Source organism: Anas acuta, chromosome 3 (assembly GCF_963932015.1).
Source record: "Anas acuta chromosome 3, bAnaAcu1.1, whole genome shotgun sequence".
Lineage (NCBI taxonomy): Eukaryota > Metazoa > Chordata > Aves > Anseriformes > Anatidae > Anas > Anas acuta.
Window position 1 is genome coordinate 63,901,579 of NC_088981.1, and position 14,534 is coordinate 63,916,112.

At 38.4% G+C, this 14,534-nt stretch overlaps 1 protein-coding gene across 3 annotated transcripts in view; it reads right to left on the reverse strand.

Moving 5' to 3' along the window:
* Nucleotides 1-14,534, reverse strand: part of NKAIN2 (sodium/potassium transporting ATPase interacting 2) — a 576,006-nt gene that overhangs the window by 22,549 nt on the left and 538,923 nt on the right. For all 3 annotated transcript variants that reach the window (XM_068677540.1, XM_068677538.1, XM_068677539.1), the window contains one exon: nt 2,794-2,854. In XM_068677540.1, coding sequence (XP_068533641.1) covers nt 2,794-2,854 — 61 coding nt within the window. The remainder of the gene's footprint in view (nt 1-2,793; nt 2,855-14,534) is intronic.

The window sequence follows — 14,534 nt, forward strand, 5'->3', positions numbered from 1 at the left end:
AGAGTTGCTTTGTAGTGACTTGTCTTAGTAGAGGATCATTCCCCCTGTACTCGGCTCTGGTGAGGCCGCACCTCGAGTACTGTGTTCAGTTTTGGGCCCCTCGCTACAAGAAGGACATCGAGGTGCTTGAGCGGGTCCAGAGGAGGGCGACGAAGCTGGTGAGGGGCCTGGAGAACAAGTCCTATGAGGAGCAGCTGAGGGAGCTGGGCTTGTTCAGCCTGGAGAAAAGGAGGCTCAGGGGCGACCTTATTGCTCTTTACAGATACCTTAAAGGAGGCTGTAGCGAGGTGGGGGTTGGCCTGTTCTCCCACGTGCCTGGTGACAGGACGAGGGGGAATGGGCTTAAGTTGCACCAGGGGAGTTTTAGGTTAGATGTTAGGAAGAACTTCTTTACTGAAAGGGTTGTTAGACACTGGAACAGGCTGCCCAGGGAGGTGGTGGAGTCACCATCCCTGGAAGTCTTTAAAAGATGTTTAGATGTAGAGCTTAGGGATATGGTTTAGTGGGGACTGTTAACGTTAGGTCAGAGGTTGGACTCGATGATCTTGAGGTCTCTTCCAACCTAGAAATTCTGTGATTCTGTGATTCTCATTTGACACATCTTCACACACAGAAGAAGCACCAGCTGCCAAACTGCATACAAGAACAACCCCAGCCCCATTCTTTACCAGGTATGCATACAGGGCAGGGGTTGGTGGGCAGCACAGTAAAGATTTTTCTGCTGAACTAGCAGAAATGTCCAGCAAGTCTTGGGGGAGGGAGTACACTGTGGGCAAGAGGGCTGTCTTCATTCCACTTATGAATACTAAATAGCATGGCATCCATAAGAGATACGTTACATCCCAGAGGAGTGTGATAGAGTCATGTGATGCCAAAAGGGAGGGAAAGGCAAGAAAACAGATCTAAATGGAAATAAAACATTCTGAAATCAAACCTGGTCAGGGGTATCTGTATGGGGAGCTCTCAGTGGAAAGTAAGGCCACTTTCATTTTATGATATCTCAAGAGGCCAAATCTAGTCTGAAAGTTGGTACAGTGTTGGGATGACTCTGCCACTGAGTTCCCTTTAATCTTATTATTTTTTTTTTTCCATCCAGGCTTCCAGAACTCACTGGCAGCAAGACCACATGGGCTGTGCTCACGAGGGCTATGTTGTGTTGAGTGGGGTCTTGCTCCAGTGAAGCTCTTCCAGGCAGCTGAGACAGCTCATTGGCAAGGAGAGGGGGCCTGGTGAAGGCATACTAGAAAATTAATAAAGGCCTCAAAATGGGTAAGACAACCACAAGAAAAGGTTCAAAGAAGCATGATAATCTGCGGCTTCTGAACACCAGGGAGCTCCCCTGGCAGTGAGCAGAAAACAATAGCATATTGGCCGCAGCACCTTGCTGCCAGGAACACTGTCTTACAGCCCACAGGAGAGATCTTCCAAATATTCTCTGACTTCTGTGCCTGTTCAGTGAGCCAAGTCACCAGTCCCTTCCTCACTTTTTACTTCTATTACACCCTAAAGCATTACAGAAGAATGAAAAAGATTTAAGCCCTCAGAAGAGAAGGCAGGATGGTATTAAAAAGGATTTCTTTTGAGGAGCGAGGAATCACCATACTTTAGCTCTGTGAACAGAGAGCACACTAAGCTGGAGAATATGAGGAAGCATACATGACTTGGGTTCATCACTAAGAAGACAAGACATATTTATGGCATATCCCTGCTCTACACACTTGTCCACACGCTCTTTTTACTCCTGCCTTCCTCACCTCCACAGAACCACACAGACAACTGAGAGGAGCATCATCTGAGAGACCTCCAAAGTGTGGTTTGATTTCAGCACTAAATCTTCCTTTGACGGCTCACAGTGGCGCTGCATTACCCGTACATTACAGGGTTTCAGCTGTTTTCTATACACAGCAGAGTACACAAAAGAACCCCCACCAGCTCTAGCAGTGCTCTCAGTCAAATAAAAGCCCTTTAGCTTCCTGTTGCAAAACTCTCTCTAGGATTCATGTATATTTTATCAAAGTTACATGCAGTTCTGATACTTGATTCTGAAGTGCTTTGGTGTGAATCTCAACATGTACAGAAATGCTGCAGTGGCCCTTTTTAAAAAATCAAGGTTAGAGTAGAGGAAAAAATGAAATGGCTTGGCTCCATAACGTGTATTAAGAACATATTCTGCTCAACAGGCTTCTATTGACATAAATAAGCAGAAGAAACACAAACATACATCTTTATGAACTCAGTTTGTTCCTTGTAATTGTACCCTGAGAACAGCGTGAACAAAGAGGAACTCTATGGTTTCACCTCCCATAAATGAAGGTTCTGCAATGATCTAAAGCTATTTCTTGCCAGAAGTGCTTTTACAAGCCAACACAGAGGTCAACATAGAAGAGCTATACCCTCAGTGGTAGCCTATTAATGTGAAAATAGTTAACAGCATAGAATAATAAAAATAGAAAACAAACAAACAAACAAACATAAAAAAAGAGGTTGGGTTTGCCAATTAGGATTTTTTTTTTTTTTTGGTGTGTGTGTGTTTATCTTAAGATAAACTGTGAGGTAAAAACAATTACAACAATCTATTCAGAAAAAAGGAGTGTGTATTTTTTTAAGCTACATTTCATAACTCTTTTGTCTTCCAGGCATTTGGAAATTATAGATCAAGATTGATGGACAGAAAACGTGTTCTGGCTACAATATAGTAAGGCATTTAGGTTCAAGTCAGCAAGAGCCAGCACAGTGGAAGGGTGATTTAAAAAACAGAATTCATTTTGCATGTAATAAAGCTTTAGTACTTACAGCTGTCCTCTTCTTCAGTAATACATTTCACAACATAACAGGCATAGATGAAGCCCGCCAGCTGAAACAAAATGTAATAGCGTTAGATGTAAAACAAATACAATAGAAAAACATGAGTTGGTTTTAGAAAAACAACAACAGAAACTACAGAAATAACAAACTTCTCCAGATTATATTTGATGAGGTAATGATCATTTTTTTTACAACAGTTAGTTAATTCTAATAACGAGTGAATTTCCTTATTTTATGTGATTCTTTTGAAAATGGTCAGAAGTTGGCATATTTCTTGAAAAACAAACCCTGCAATAAAAATTCCAGAAAACTGATAGAAGATTTTCCATTATAGAAATAGCTTCTTTTTAATTATTGAAAACTAGGAAACTAGATGGATGGTTAGGTGGATAGCAGTTTAACAACTGCAAATATTAATGTTTATGTCAGTCAGATTTGTTTGCCAACAAAACTTAATCCTCTAGCAGAACTCTGCTTTTTTAGCAGAATCTTGCCAACAAAATCTGAGACAAAGTCAGTTCACTTGTAAACCATCTTTATAATGATATTTTATCACTTGAAATTAGGGCTGTGGATCTGATGCTGAGATACATTCCTGTCTCTCCAATAGTCCCCAAGCCTCAAGACATATCTGTCAATTTAGTTAGGTCTGGATGTGTTTGCATCAGTATCTCATGCTGTAGGTGACAAATTCAAATCTTGTTACCTCCATTCCTCTCCCAGAACATGCCCAGAAGTGAATTATAAACAGAAATAACACAATTTAAAGAAATTGAAAACCAGAGTGCTGCTTGAGTACCATGGCAGACTGCTTATTTACATCATCACTTGAAAAAAAAAATATTTAAAAAAGGGAAAAAAATGGCCAGTATACAAATGTCATGAGCTAAGTATCACTTGAGACCTCTGCTAGTCCTTGCACCAAGCTCTGTTGGCTGAGAGGTAACAACCATGCCAGAAGCAACAGAACAGCATCATGTGCCATGCGTTGCACTCTGCATGGCTTCCCGTACATATGGGTTTGGAAAGTTTTCTCTAATGATTGTCAACTAACTGTTTTCCATCCTTTAGCTTTTTGCTGGGTTGCATGGTAGGAAGTCAAAGGAATTCAAGTTTCATCTCCTTGTAGTGAAAAGTGAGCCATGATGTTCAAATGCGTTATTCCTGTATAGATGGCCTCACAGAGATTATTCATGAGCTCTGAATCCAACTGTAGAGTTTTGGAATTCATTCTTTATTTAGATAATAAAAAGTATCAAACAGCTCCAGCTAAGACTGAGTTCTAAGTGTGCATGATGTAAAAAAAACAAAACAACACATAATCTGTGGTTGAGGGAGATTATGATCTTAATTCCATACAAACTAATGAGTGGGTCATGCAGTGACATGTGGGAACTATGTATTATTATGAAGAGTGGTTAGTGCAAATGAATTTATTTATTTATTTATTTAACAAATCCAAGGCACTTCTACAATCACTGCAGTGTTCTGCGTTCCTATCATCATTAATTTTATCTGTACAAATGAAATTCAAACAAATTTCCTCTGTCTCTTAGTGGCTTCATATTGCAGGCAGTGACTGTGCTTAATTTAGTCTAGCTTTTACACAGATCTGTCTGGTATTTGTGCCAATTTTCTCTATAGAAATCTCTCTGTACCTACATCTGTATATATGAAATACAACTAAAGAAAAAAATAGAAAAAAAAATAGGAAAAAAAAAAAAAAAAGCCAGGCTCAAGATTTTTGTGAAAACATTGAGGCTTGATTTGGAGACCACACTGTAGCCAGTACAGGTGTTGTCTGCTAACTGCTTAAGCTCCTGTTGGGAGCCCAGAAGTGGCATTACAACAGAACTAAATCATTAATTTTGTCATTTATTATAAATCTGCCTTATAGTGATGCTGCAAAGATTTTACACCTGGGAGAGATGACATATTCACTGCTGGACACAAAGAACACAGTGTACCAAGAACGGTGGTGTTCAGCTAATATCAGCATTTCATCCTGCTTTATTGGGCTGCTCTTTCCTTTGGTTTCTTGGCTTCAAGACAGAGGGCTAATTTACTCCACTGACTTATGCACTGCATAACCCACCAACTTGAATGACTTTACATGAGGTTTAATCCAGCAAAGAATTAGGTCCAGCAAGGTTATTCATTAATGATTCCATTCTTGGATGTGAACCTTGGCTTAATATTTTCTCTGTTCTCTTTTTACAGACCATCACATCCAAGAGAGCTCAGCAGTTGCATCTCTAGTAGGCAACTGCAGTGGTAAAGCTTTTCTTGTAATATGGTTCAACACTTTACTCTCTGTGAAAACACCACAAGTTTACATGTTATTAACTAAACTCTTTTGATATGTAAGTAAATCCTACGGCATTTCATCACATGAGTTTGCTGATTGAAAGAGTTCCTTATAGCTAGAAATTGTTCTGTTTTAAATACAAAAGGTAGTTTCCTTTGAAATAATAAGAGTTTTAAAATAAACCTCATCTTCTCCCACATCTATCTAATCTTGTGCTTCCTTCCTTCCTTCCTTCCTTCCTTCCTTCCTTCCTTCCTTCCTTCCTTCCTTCCTTCCTTCCTTCCTTCCTTCCTTCCTTCCTTCCTTCCTTCCTTCCTTCCTTCCTTCCTTCCTTCCTTCCTTCCTTCCTTCCTTCCTTCCTTCTTTTTCTCCTATACCAAGACATTTATCCTTTATCTGTTCTGATTCAATGCTTGTCATTCAAGATTTATCATCTAATTGCATCAACAACAGAGGGCACTCACTGGAAGCTGGGGTTCAGAACTGAAAATGGTCATTTTTACTTTTAGCATGCTCAATGGCCTGAGCCTATGGTGACTACAGAGATCTATGGGATAAGGATATGCTTCCTGCCCAGTGGACTCAGGCTTCATGTGAGAAGGGTAAATCTTACCTGTGCACATGGCAGAGCTTTCCTGGAGATCTGTCAGCTAAGACTGTTAAAGAATTCTCACAGCAAAGAAGGGCTCACATGAAATTTGCCACCATTGTTATAGTACAAGGTGCATTTCTTTGACCTTGTTTGTCTAATAATAAGACACCACAACCCATCTATATACAGAACAATATACATCAAGTAAATTTCAAACAAAACACTCACTGAACATACTCCCTGGAGAAGATCAGGAAAGGGAATACAAACAAACAAAAAACAAACGATAGAGGTTAATCACATTAATTAATATATTCCTGGAAGGCCCTCAAACAGAGCAAAAATGGGTGTAGTATAAGAATTACAAAAAACAAAACGACATCCTAAAAACTGTCAGTAATGTAATAACACTACTAAAGAGATGGCAATGAGATTAATTATGGAATTGAGATAATACATCTTATTCCCTTGTTACGGTCAGATAACACAAAGAAAAAAAACTGTCTGAATATTCCCTACTCAAATCAACAGTATTCTGTTACACTGCTAGACTCTTATCAGCTCCTGACATTTTTGTGAGTATACTTCCAGACTTGCCCCAAATGTAAAGTTCTCTGATCAAACTTAACCAGAATCAGTATTGATCAAAATCCTGTCTTCCTATTTTGTTCTCAGTTCTTTTATGGAGATTAATGTTTTCATACACTGTAAATAACATCAGATTTGGGAAAATGCTTATATGAGAACCTATCATTCCTGGTCAAGGTCCCCACCTTTCCCTCTTTTAAAGCAATATCTAGGTGGATACTTATCAGGAGTTATCTTTATTAAACTGGACACCTGAAAAAAAAGAATGACAGGAAGGAAGAAACAAAAATTAAAAGACGGTAAGATCTGAGTGTGATAAGGTCATAAGTAGAAATCTGAAGAAGAAGACAAATGACTTAGGGGTTATGAAAATAGCCCATGGACTTAGCTTCACTGTATGTGAGTGTTTTATATTCTAGAAAAACAACAACAAAAAAAAAAACACCAAAAAGATTTTGATGAAACAGAGTATCGGTAGGCAGAGTATTGGTAGAACTAAATCAGTGCCATGGTGGTTCTAACGCTGCCCCCTGCAAAAACCTTTTCAAGCATGCTTTCGCTGTCTGCAGCATTGGTGAGTGAGCATCAATGCTAAAGTTTGATATAAATCTCAAGCTATGTTCCATGGGAACTGCTCGGCTGAGGTACAGTTTTATTTATGCTTACATTTACCATTTCCGGAACTCTGTCATTCGTCCAAGTTTAATTGTCATAAGAGAAGCATTGGAAAATTGTTGATACTTGACCAGATTACTGATGGGGAATGTAGGCTATGTGGCCTTGATGTCATTATTCCACAGGATTAACAATTTACATATTGTCTGAAAAGAATCATTCATTGATAAGGACAAGCTCCTTTTTTCTGTGCAACAAAATAATTATTGAAAAAAAGACAATGCTAAATTACTATGGCCACCATGGTATTTAGCGTACAATCAGGAAATTAAATAAAAACAAATAAATACAAAGCCATGATTTCTTAACCTATATAATTGTCAAATACTTTTTCTTTCCTTTCTTAGTCTGAAAGGTGCCCAAGATTGACTTTATTTATTTATTTATTTATTTTTTCAGCATGCACAATAAAATAGGAATCATAAATACAGATAAATGTAGACACACTGGAAAACAGAAGTGTGATAAAAAATTCATTTATTTCAACCAAAGCATCGTAATCTTTGTTATATCAGCTGTCTAGGTGGTGCTTAGCATAAAGTCTTTATTTATTTCTCAGTGGACTATTCAATTTTCTGGAGATTTCCTTTTTGTGTAGGTATTTGAAGATCATCATGAAGACCTGCTAGAATGTTTTTGTTTGAAATGCTGCTGGGCGCTTGAGAGTGGTTCTGTCTTGTTCAGGGTAACTGTTCCTCCAGTGTCTTCCCTGGCAAGCTTTTTCACCTGATGAATGGAAGAGACCGCAGGGGCACTGAAATCACAGTACTGTGGCTTGTCAGATAAGAGCTGTGAAAACCTTTAACAACAGAGGAAAGCAGGACATACTTACCTGTTTTGAAGCTGTATTACAGACACTCAGCTTGACCCAAATTTTCTGAAAGTTTAGCAAGACTTTTCTGCAAATCTGACCTAAAACTTTCTGGAAATCTTACCGCTTCCATGGGTATTTCAGTCTGATTTATGCTTTTGATAACCGCATGATATTTGGCACTTTTCCATGATTTCTACTCACATCTAAAAGAGAAGGATGTACTTTTTCCTACTTCAGACATCAAACACAACTCAAAATGTAGAGGCTATCAGCTTGTATGAAATGGAAGTAGGGGTCCTTTATTGCCAACCTCTATGTTAACTGAGTGGCAAGGCATCCTGTAGATTTGGCTCAGTGTTGAACCCTGCATCCCTGCTCTCCCACGAGTGAAATGCTCCACCTGGGACTTTGTTAGACTCCCTCGGGAAGCTGAAGCAGGCATATTGCAAGGGGCAGATGGGAGGCCATGACAGGCTGCCCTGTGTTAACCCCCACATCACCGCTTCAAGTGGTAGTAGGTCTGGGAAGCCAGGATCAAATTCTCCCCCAGCTTTATTCAGGAGATGCTGGCTGGAGGTCAAGTGCATATTGCCCCGTTAAGGCTGAGACATTAATGTTGAAAGAAAACAAACAAACAACAAAACAAAACAAAACAATTAAAAACTAGCAACCCTTTTTCTTTTATTTTCTGCTATTGTGGAACTGTCTCCGCTTTACCTTTCCTCACTTAATTAGGGAGGATTAAAGGATATTTTTGGTTACATGTATTTGTAAATTTTATCCAAATTGTGGGAAGTCCTGAAATCAGAAAAATCTCTCTCTGTTTACTTTCATACTATAGCTCTGCAACCCAACCTGTTAATATTAGAACAGAACTCTCTGATTGTAAAGGGGTCAACAGTTTGCAGTGACTGTTGCTTGCATCAAAGGGATTTAGCCATTAGAGCTGTGTAGATTGGGAAAAATCATCCCATTTATTTTTAAAACAAGGCCAGCTGCCTCTTTCCACTAAGCAACAGCAAAACAACAAAACAAAGAATGAAGTTGAAACAAAATACTAAAGTAAAAGGCTTTAAAATCCATATCACCCTGGCCATTCTGTAATTAATAGGAATAGATTATTAAAGTAAGAATCTATATGTGTCTGTATATGGCCTTTTCTCTGAAGGTTTTATAGCAAGAAAACTTTTATGGGAAAAAACTTTGGACCTTTTTCTCCTCTTGTCTTCTGGGAATTCTCTGCAATGGTTTAATCATCTGGCTTTGGTATCTGACTGCCTTTGGCAGCAGTAGCTTTTCTTATCATTATGTCTAACTGTGTGTCACCTTTTCCAGACAGCCATAGGATTAAGATAAGAAAAATTAGTTCTCTATGCTGCAGATCTAACAAAGCCACAGATTGCTCACAGCCCACCAAATGAATGCCTAGCATTTTAAATTGAACTGCATTAGATGAAATAGTTGATTATCAATGCTACTCACTCTTTTGAGGGGCAGTAGGAAAAATATATGCATGTCTGAAGTTTGTGTAGATTGCATAGGGAGAAATATTTGGATGGTATAAGATAACTGAATTCCTGATAAACAAACACATGTAAGTGCTTCTGTTCAGTGAAAACTCACCCCTCCATGTAGAGTCACCCATATGGCAAGTGAACATTGATGGTGTGATTGTGAACACAAGGCCCTAGGATCTGGGAAACAGAAGTGTTCAGGGGAGAGAGAGCAGAGGATGAGAAGGGAGTAATATGTTGTTGTGACTACCATTCTCAAGATTGTGGCCCACCATGAAGACTGTGTAGAGTAAAAGTTCACTGAGGTAGCACAGGTGATTTGCTCTTGTCCAACGTCATATGTTAGGCTAAGTTAAAACAACGTTATAACATAAATGGCAAAAGCCAGAACATTTCATCAGAGGTGAAAGAGACTTTCCAGTAAAGGCTGACTATTTCCACATGGTGCTATTTACTTTCCCTGTGATAATCTATTGTTTATTTGAAGGCATTGATGGCAGCTGAGAATCAGGAAGCTTAAAGGGTACACAACAACTTCAGCTGTACCCTGGCTTTATGGTGGTGGTCACAGTTTAACAGCCTAATGATGCTTTGATCAAAGTGCTTCTGTGATGGCCAGTGATAACAGTGTTGACGAGGAAGATTGCTGTATACTGTGCAAAATTCACAGCTCAGATGAAGAAACTCTTCAGCAGCACAGTTCATTATTTTAACTTACAAAAAGAAAGCAAAATATTGCATACATTGAAAAGCTCCAGATGAATAGGGCCTTAAGTGCTAAAACCTAAGTAGTGATTGATTGTTAAAACACAGTAACAGTCATTCACAAGCCAAGTGGAAGCTGTGGAATAACAGCAGAGGAATAGACAAATCTCTTTGGCAGTGCCATCAGCAACAGAGCAGCCAGGAAGGTGGCTAAGGCAGGGGGAGGCTTTGCTTGACTGTCCGTGCCTGTGCACAGAGTGGGAAGGTGGGATATCCTCCCTGTCTGGCAATGCACATAGGGCAGAAGAGGGAAGACTGAACTTTTCTTAACTAAATAGCTCCCTCAAGCCTCATGCTCTGGTGTAAGGTAATAGAAGTATCTCGGTGAAAGTACAAAACAGTTTACACAGTGGGGCACCACATCATTGCATCTCCCTAGGATCTATACATCTAGCAAATGCATTGCTTAGCACAAACATTTGCTCTAGATGCACAATATAACAACATTAAGTGTCAGGGGGGTTTCAAGGTCAATAAAACCTCTTCCTGTGGCATCTAGTGTTTAAAGTAACTGAACTCAGCTCATGTTTCAGTGCTATTTTTCCTCACAGCATCAGGCTACTGTAGGCTTTTTCCACCTTTGTAGCCTATAATAAAAGATATTTTTCAGAGCTACTTTCTCCATTCAGCAAAATCAGCTAAGCAGGTTTCAAAAAGCAAATGCCAAAGTGCTTTGTGAAACCTTTCCTGCAAAAGGAGAACCACTGGAGAGTTTAGAGGAATATCATACCATGCAGCCCAGACTGGTATGAAAAGAGTTGACCCTCTATAGCCTCCAAATGGAAGGACAATTTTAATTCCATGACCAAAGGCACCTTTTCCCTGACAGTCCTTCTGGTAAAGGGCAGGGGATCACTTCCTTGTTTATTCAGCATGAAAAATGGTGATCTTCTTGGCCTGAATGGAAATAGTTTGATGGCAAAGGTCCCAGTCACAGCCTGGGGTGGAAGAAGACATATGAATAAATTTTGCAGTATGTGTGACCAAAAAAACTTAAGCCAAAGATTCCAGTAACATCATATCACATTAAGCATTTTGGAGGAATGATGAATTATAAAGAGAGAACATTCTCGGAAAGGCCGTGTCCTTAGAGTCTGTGCCTCGTTGCAGAGAGTTAAGTGGATGAGTTATATCTGACAGTTTATGAACCTTGTTAATATAATGCAGTACCTGGGAGTGTGCCAGCCACAGTGATCAAGGAAGTCTAAATTAGACCTCTGCCATCGGCAGACATCAGATGCCTATTTAAAACTAAATGTTTCATCTGAACCAGCCACTTCCCTCATTATCCTCTAAAGCAGTGATCTTCAGCTTGAAGCTCTGAAGCTCTATATGGCTCTCAGTAGCCAGCATACATCTGTTCCTCGGGTCTCAGTAAGGGGTTACTTAGCATGCTGATGTGAAGCTGCTCTGGTAGGAAGAGCACAAGTGACAGCAGTAATTTAACATGTTAATCTCTCATGAAAAATGTGAGTTTTGTGTTTCTTTGTATTTTTAAACTTGTAAGTGTAAAGGCCTCAGTTCTGTCACCTGTTCCAAGCCCGGGTCACTCTGAGCCAGGGTGACCTTTGGAAACTCATCCAGCAGCAGATTGGGATGTCTAGTCCCTTGCAAGAGTACATAAGGAAAGGGGAAGGGAAGCTTCTGAACCAACAGAGAAGGATAATTACCATCCAACCACCACACTGGCAGTGGACTACATGAAGTGAGGGAAAAGGCCACAGCTATTTTCTTTCTGCTCTAGCAGTAACACACAGAGCAGCCACCATACTGCTACAGCAGCTGTGCTCCTTTTTTGTGACTGAAAATGCTCCTTGCCTCTGGAAGCTCCCTCCTCTGCGATACAGAGCCACAGAACTTCCTAACTTTGAAACAGTGTATTAAACATTTTTTAAATTAATTAATTAATTATTTTATTTATTTATTGAGTTTCATTTACAAAATCTGTAAAATGGACATGATAAAGCCACTTTTACCAGGGCACTGTAAGGTTTCATTCATCTTCATGACTTCATGAGATTTTGGATGGCAAATATTAAAAGTACTAGATCTCTATATTCTATTCTACATTGTTATTAACCAATTATCATAATACTCTTCAAAGAATAACAGAAATGTCTTAATGCTTATTATTTAATATTGTTTATATTTATTTTTTAATATTTAATTAATTTGCTTATATTGTCATTTTTTGTAGTACTCAGATTAAACTCTGTCAGAGAATAGATTCTTACTGGATAGAGATTTTGTGTTATTGGCTTGGACAGATGTACCACATCTTTGAAAAATGAAAGACAATATTATAACCTGCTGAGGGTCGGAGAAGAAATGATTCTTAGATGTTTGGTGCTCCTGCATCAACAGTCCAATGCCAAAATTGAGAAGTATGACCTTTTTTCATCTGGTTCTATTGCCTTAGCAGAATAAAGGGAAGGGAGGATAATTTAATTGGCAAGACATAAGAGAATGCAATATGACACTGCAGCTCACATAACCATCTTTGAAGACAGCGAAGCTGTGCAGCTTCATAGCAACACTGAACACGTTGTAAAACCAAGCCATGTCACATTTAGTGAGATTTTTTTCCCTGGTTTCTTATATATCCACAGAAAGTGGACAAAATTCTATTAATATTAATATTAATTCTATTGTTATATGTATTATATATATTCTATTAATATTAATTCTATTAATATTAACATTAAAAGTTAATGAAAGAGGTATGACTATTTTAGAGAAAGTGTGCATAGCAAACTGAATTACACCTCTTAGAATGAACAAAAGTCCAACTGCTGCAAGTCAGTCCTAATAATGTCTCCAATCTAAGAGCTTTCATCTTGAATGTTGTTTATGATTCAACTCATTTTCAAATACCCAGATAAGTGATGCTGGTTAGCAGCAAACAAAGATGTACCTACTAGGAAACATCTGGAGAATATCCCAAAAGAAGATGAAAAACGATAATGGCAGGATAGTGCACTGGAAAACTGCTTGGGGGAAATGAAACAGTACCTGAAGGCATGAAGTGTGTTGTCAGAGAGGCAGGAAGAGTTGCCAGTGGAGAAAGAAAAAGAGACAGACAACTTAGACATGCTGAGTTGCCCTTCATTTTTCACCGGTGCCCTAATCATAGAGTGTATCTTCTAACGTGAGTAAGACAATGCTGTCAATTGAGAGATATGTCCATGCTATCTAACAGATGTTGAATATATCTGTTATATTCCTAGACACCTTCAGTCATCTACTGACATAAAAGAAAAACTGCAGTTTGGTCCTTTTTCTATACTGCAGTGTGTAGATTTTTAATTTAGTAAAGCATGAAGACATTCTGTTTCATTAAAAATCATGGATTAGGATGTTAAGCTAGTTATTTTGAGTGATTATGCAATTATCAAGTAAATAACTAGGGATTTACAACATTAATGAACTAGAATATCTATTTCTGAAACCAACCGACATTACAGTATAGACAAAACTAAGTGCTTCACCAACTGGTTACACTCTCAGCATCCTCATCATTCCTTGCACCACTATGTGTGTCACATCTGCAGCACCATGAAACATGCCTTTTTGCATGATTTGTGCAGTTAGCAAATAAATAATAAAAAACAAACAAGCAAACATACAAAAACAAACAAACAAACAAAAAACAACAACCAACTCTTGCTTTAATAATCTAAAATGCAATATATTCATTAAAGTATTCTTAAAGACCTTGGCAGTACCAGATAAACCTGGAAACATCTCTCTGTTAAGAGGAATGAAGACAGAATCTGACAAGCAGCTGATAATGTTTCATGGAAAAAAACTCGTTTTGAGATAGTGAACAGTCCTTTCCAGCTACTTTGGACTTCTGCCTTCCACAGTAACAGGGTGCCAGAGATGACAATTGAAGCAAATATATGTACGTCCTGCTGTTATGAAGCACTGTAAAAAGTGATTACTCCTATAGGCCACACATCTGCAGAAAAATAGTGATCCATTTTACCAAATTCTGCTCTGTGATTTAGAAAGTTTAACAGAAAGTTTAGAAAGTTCTTTAGAAAGTTAGCAAGTTCATCAATATTTATACCTACACAAGAGAAAAAAAAAATAAGTAGAGGGGGTCAAATATCTTTTTATAATGTAAACCTGACTTAGAAGCCCCATTTTAAATTGACCAAGGGATTTTAGAGTTCACTGACAACCTTTTCACAAAGAAGTATGTGAATTACTTTTGATGGTGGGATTTGTGATCTTTTGACAAACTTTACCTTTTATAAATTTTACCCACATATTGCAGTTTAGACTAGACACCTATTTTAGCCTACTTAATAGCAGTAAATGCAAAATGATAGTTGTATTTTATCTACAGAAACTTGAGAATCTTTCAATTAAATGATAACATTTCTTGATAATCCCTAATAATCTGGTGAATAGATCTTGGAAATCTTCACTACGGAGGTAAATAATTATTTCTTAATAGCTCCATCA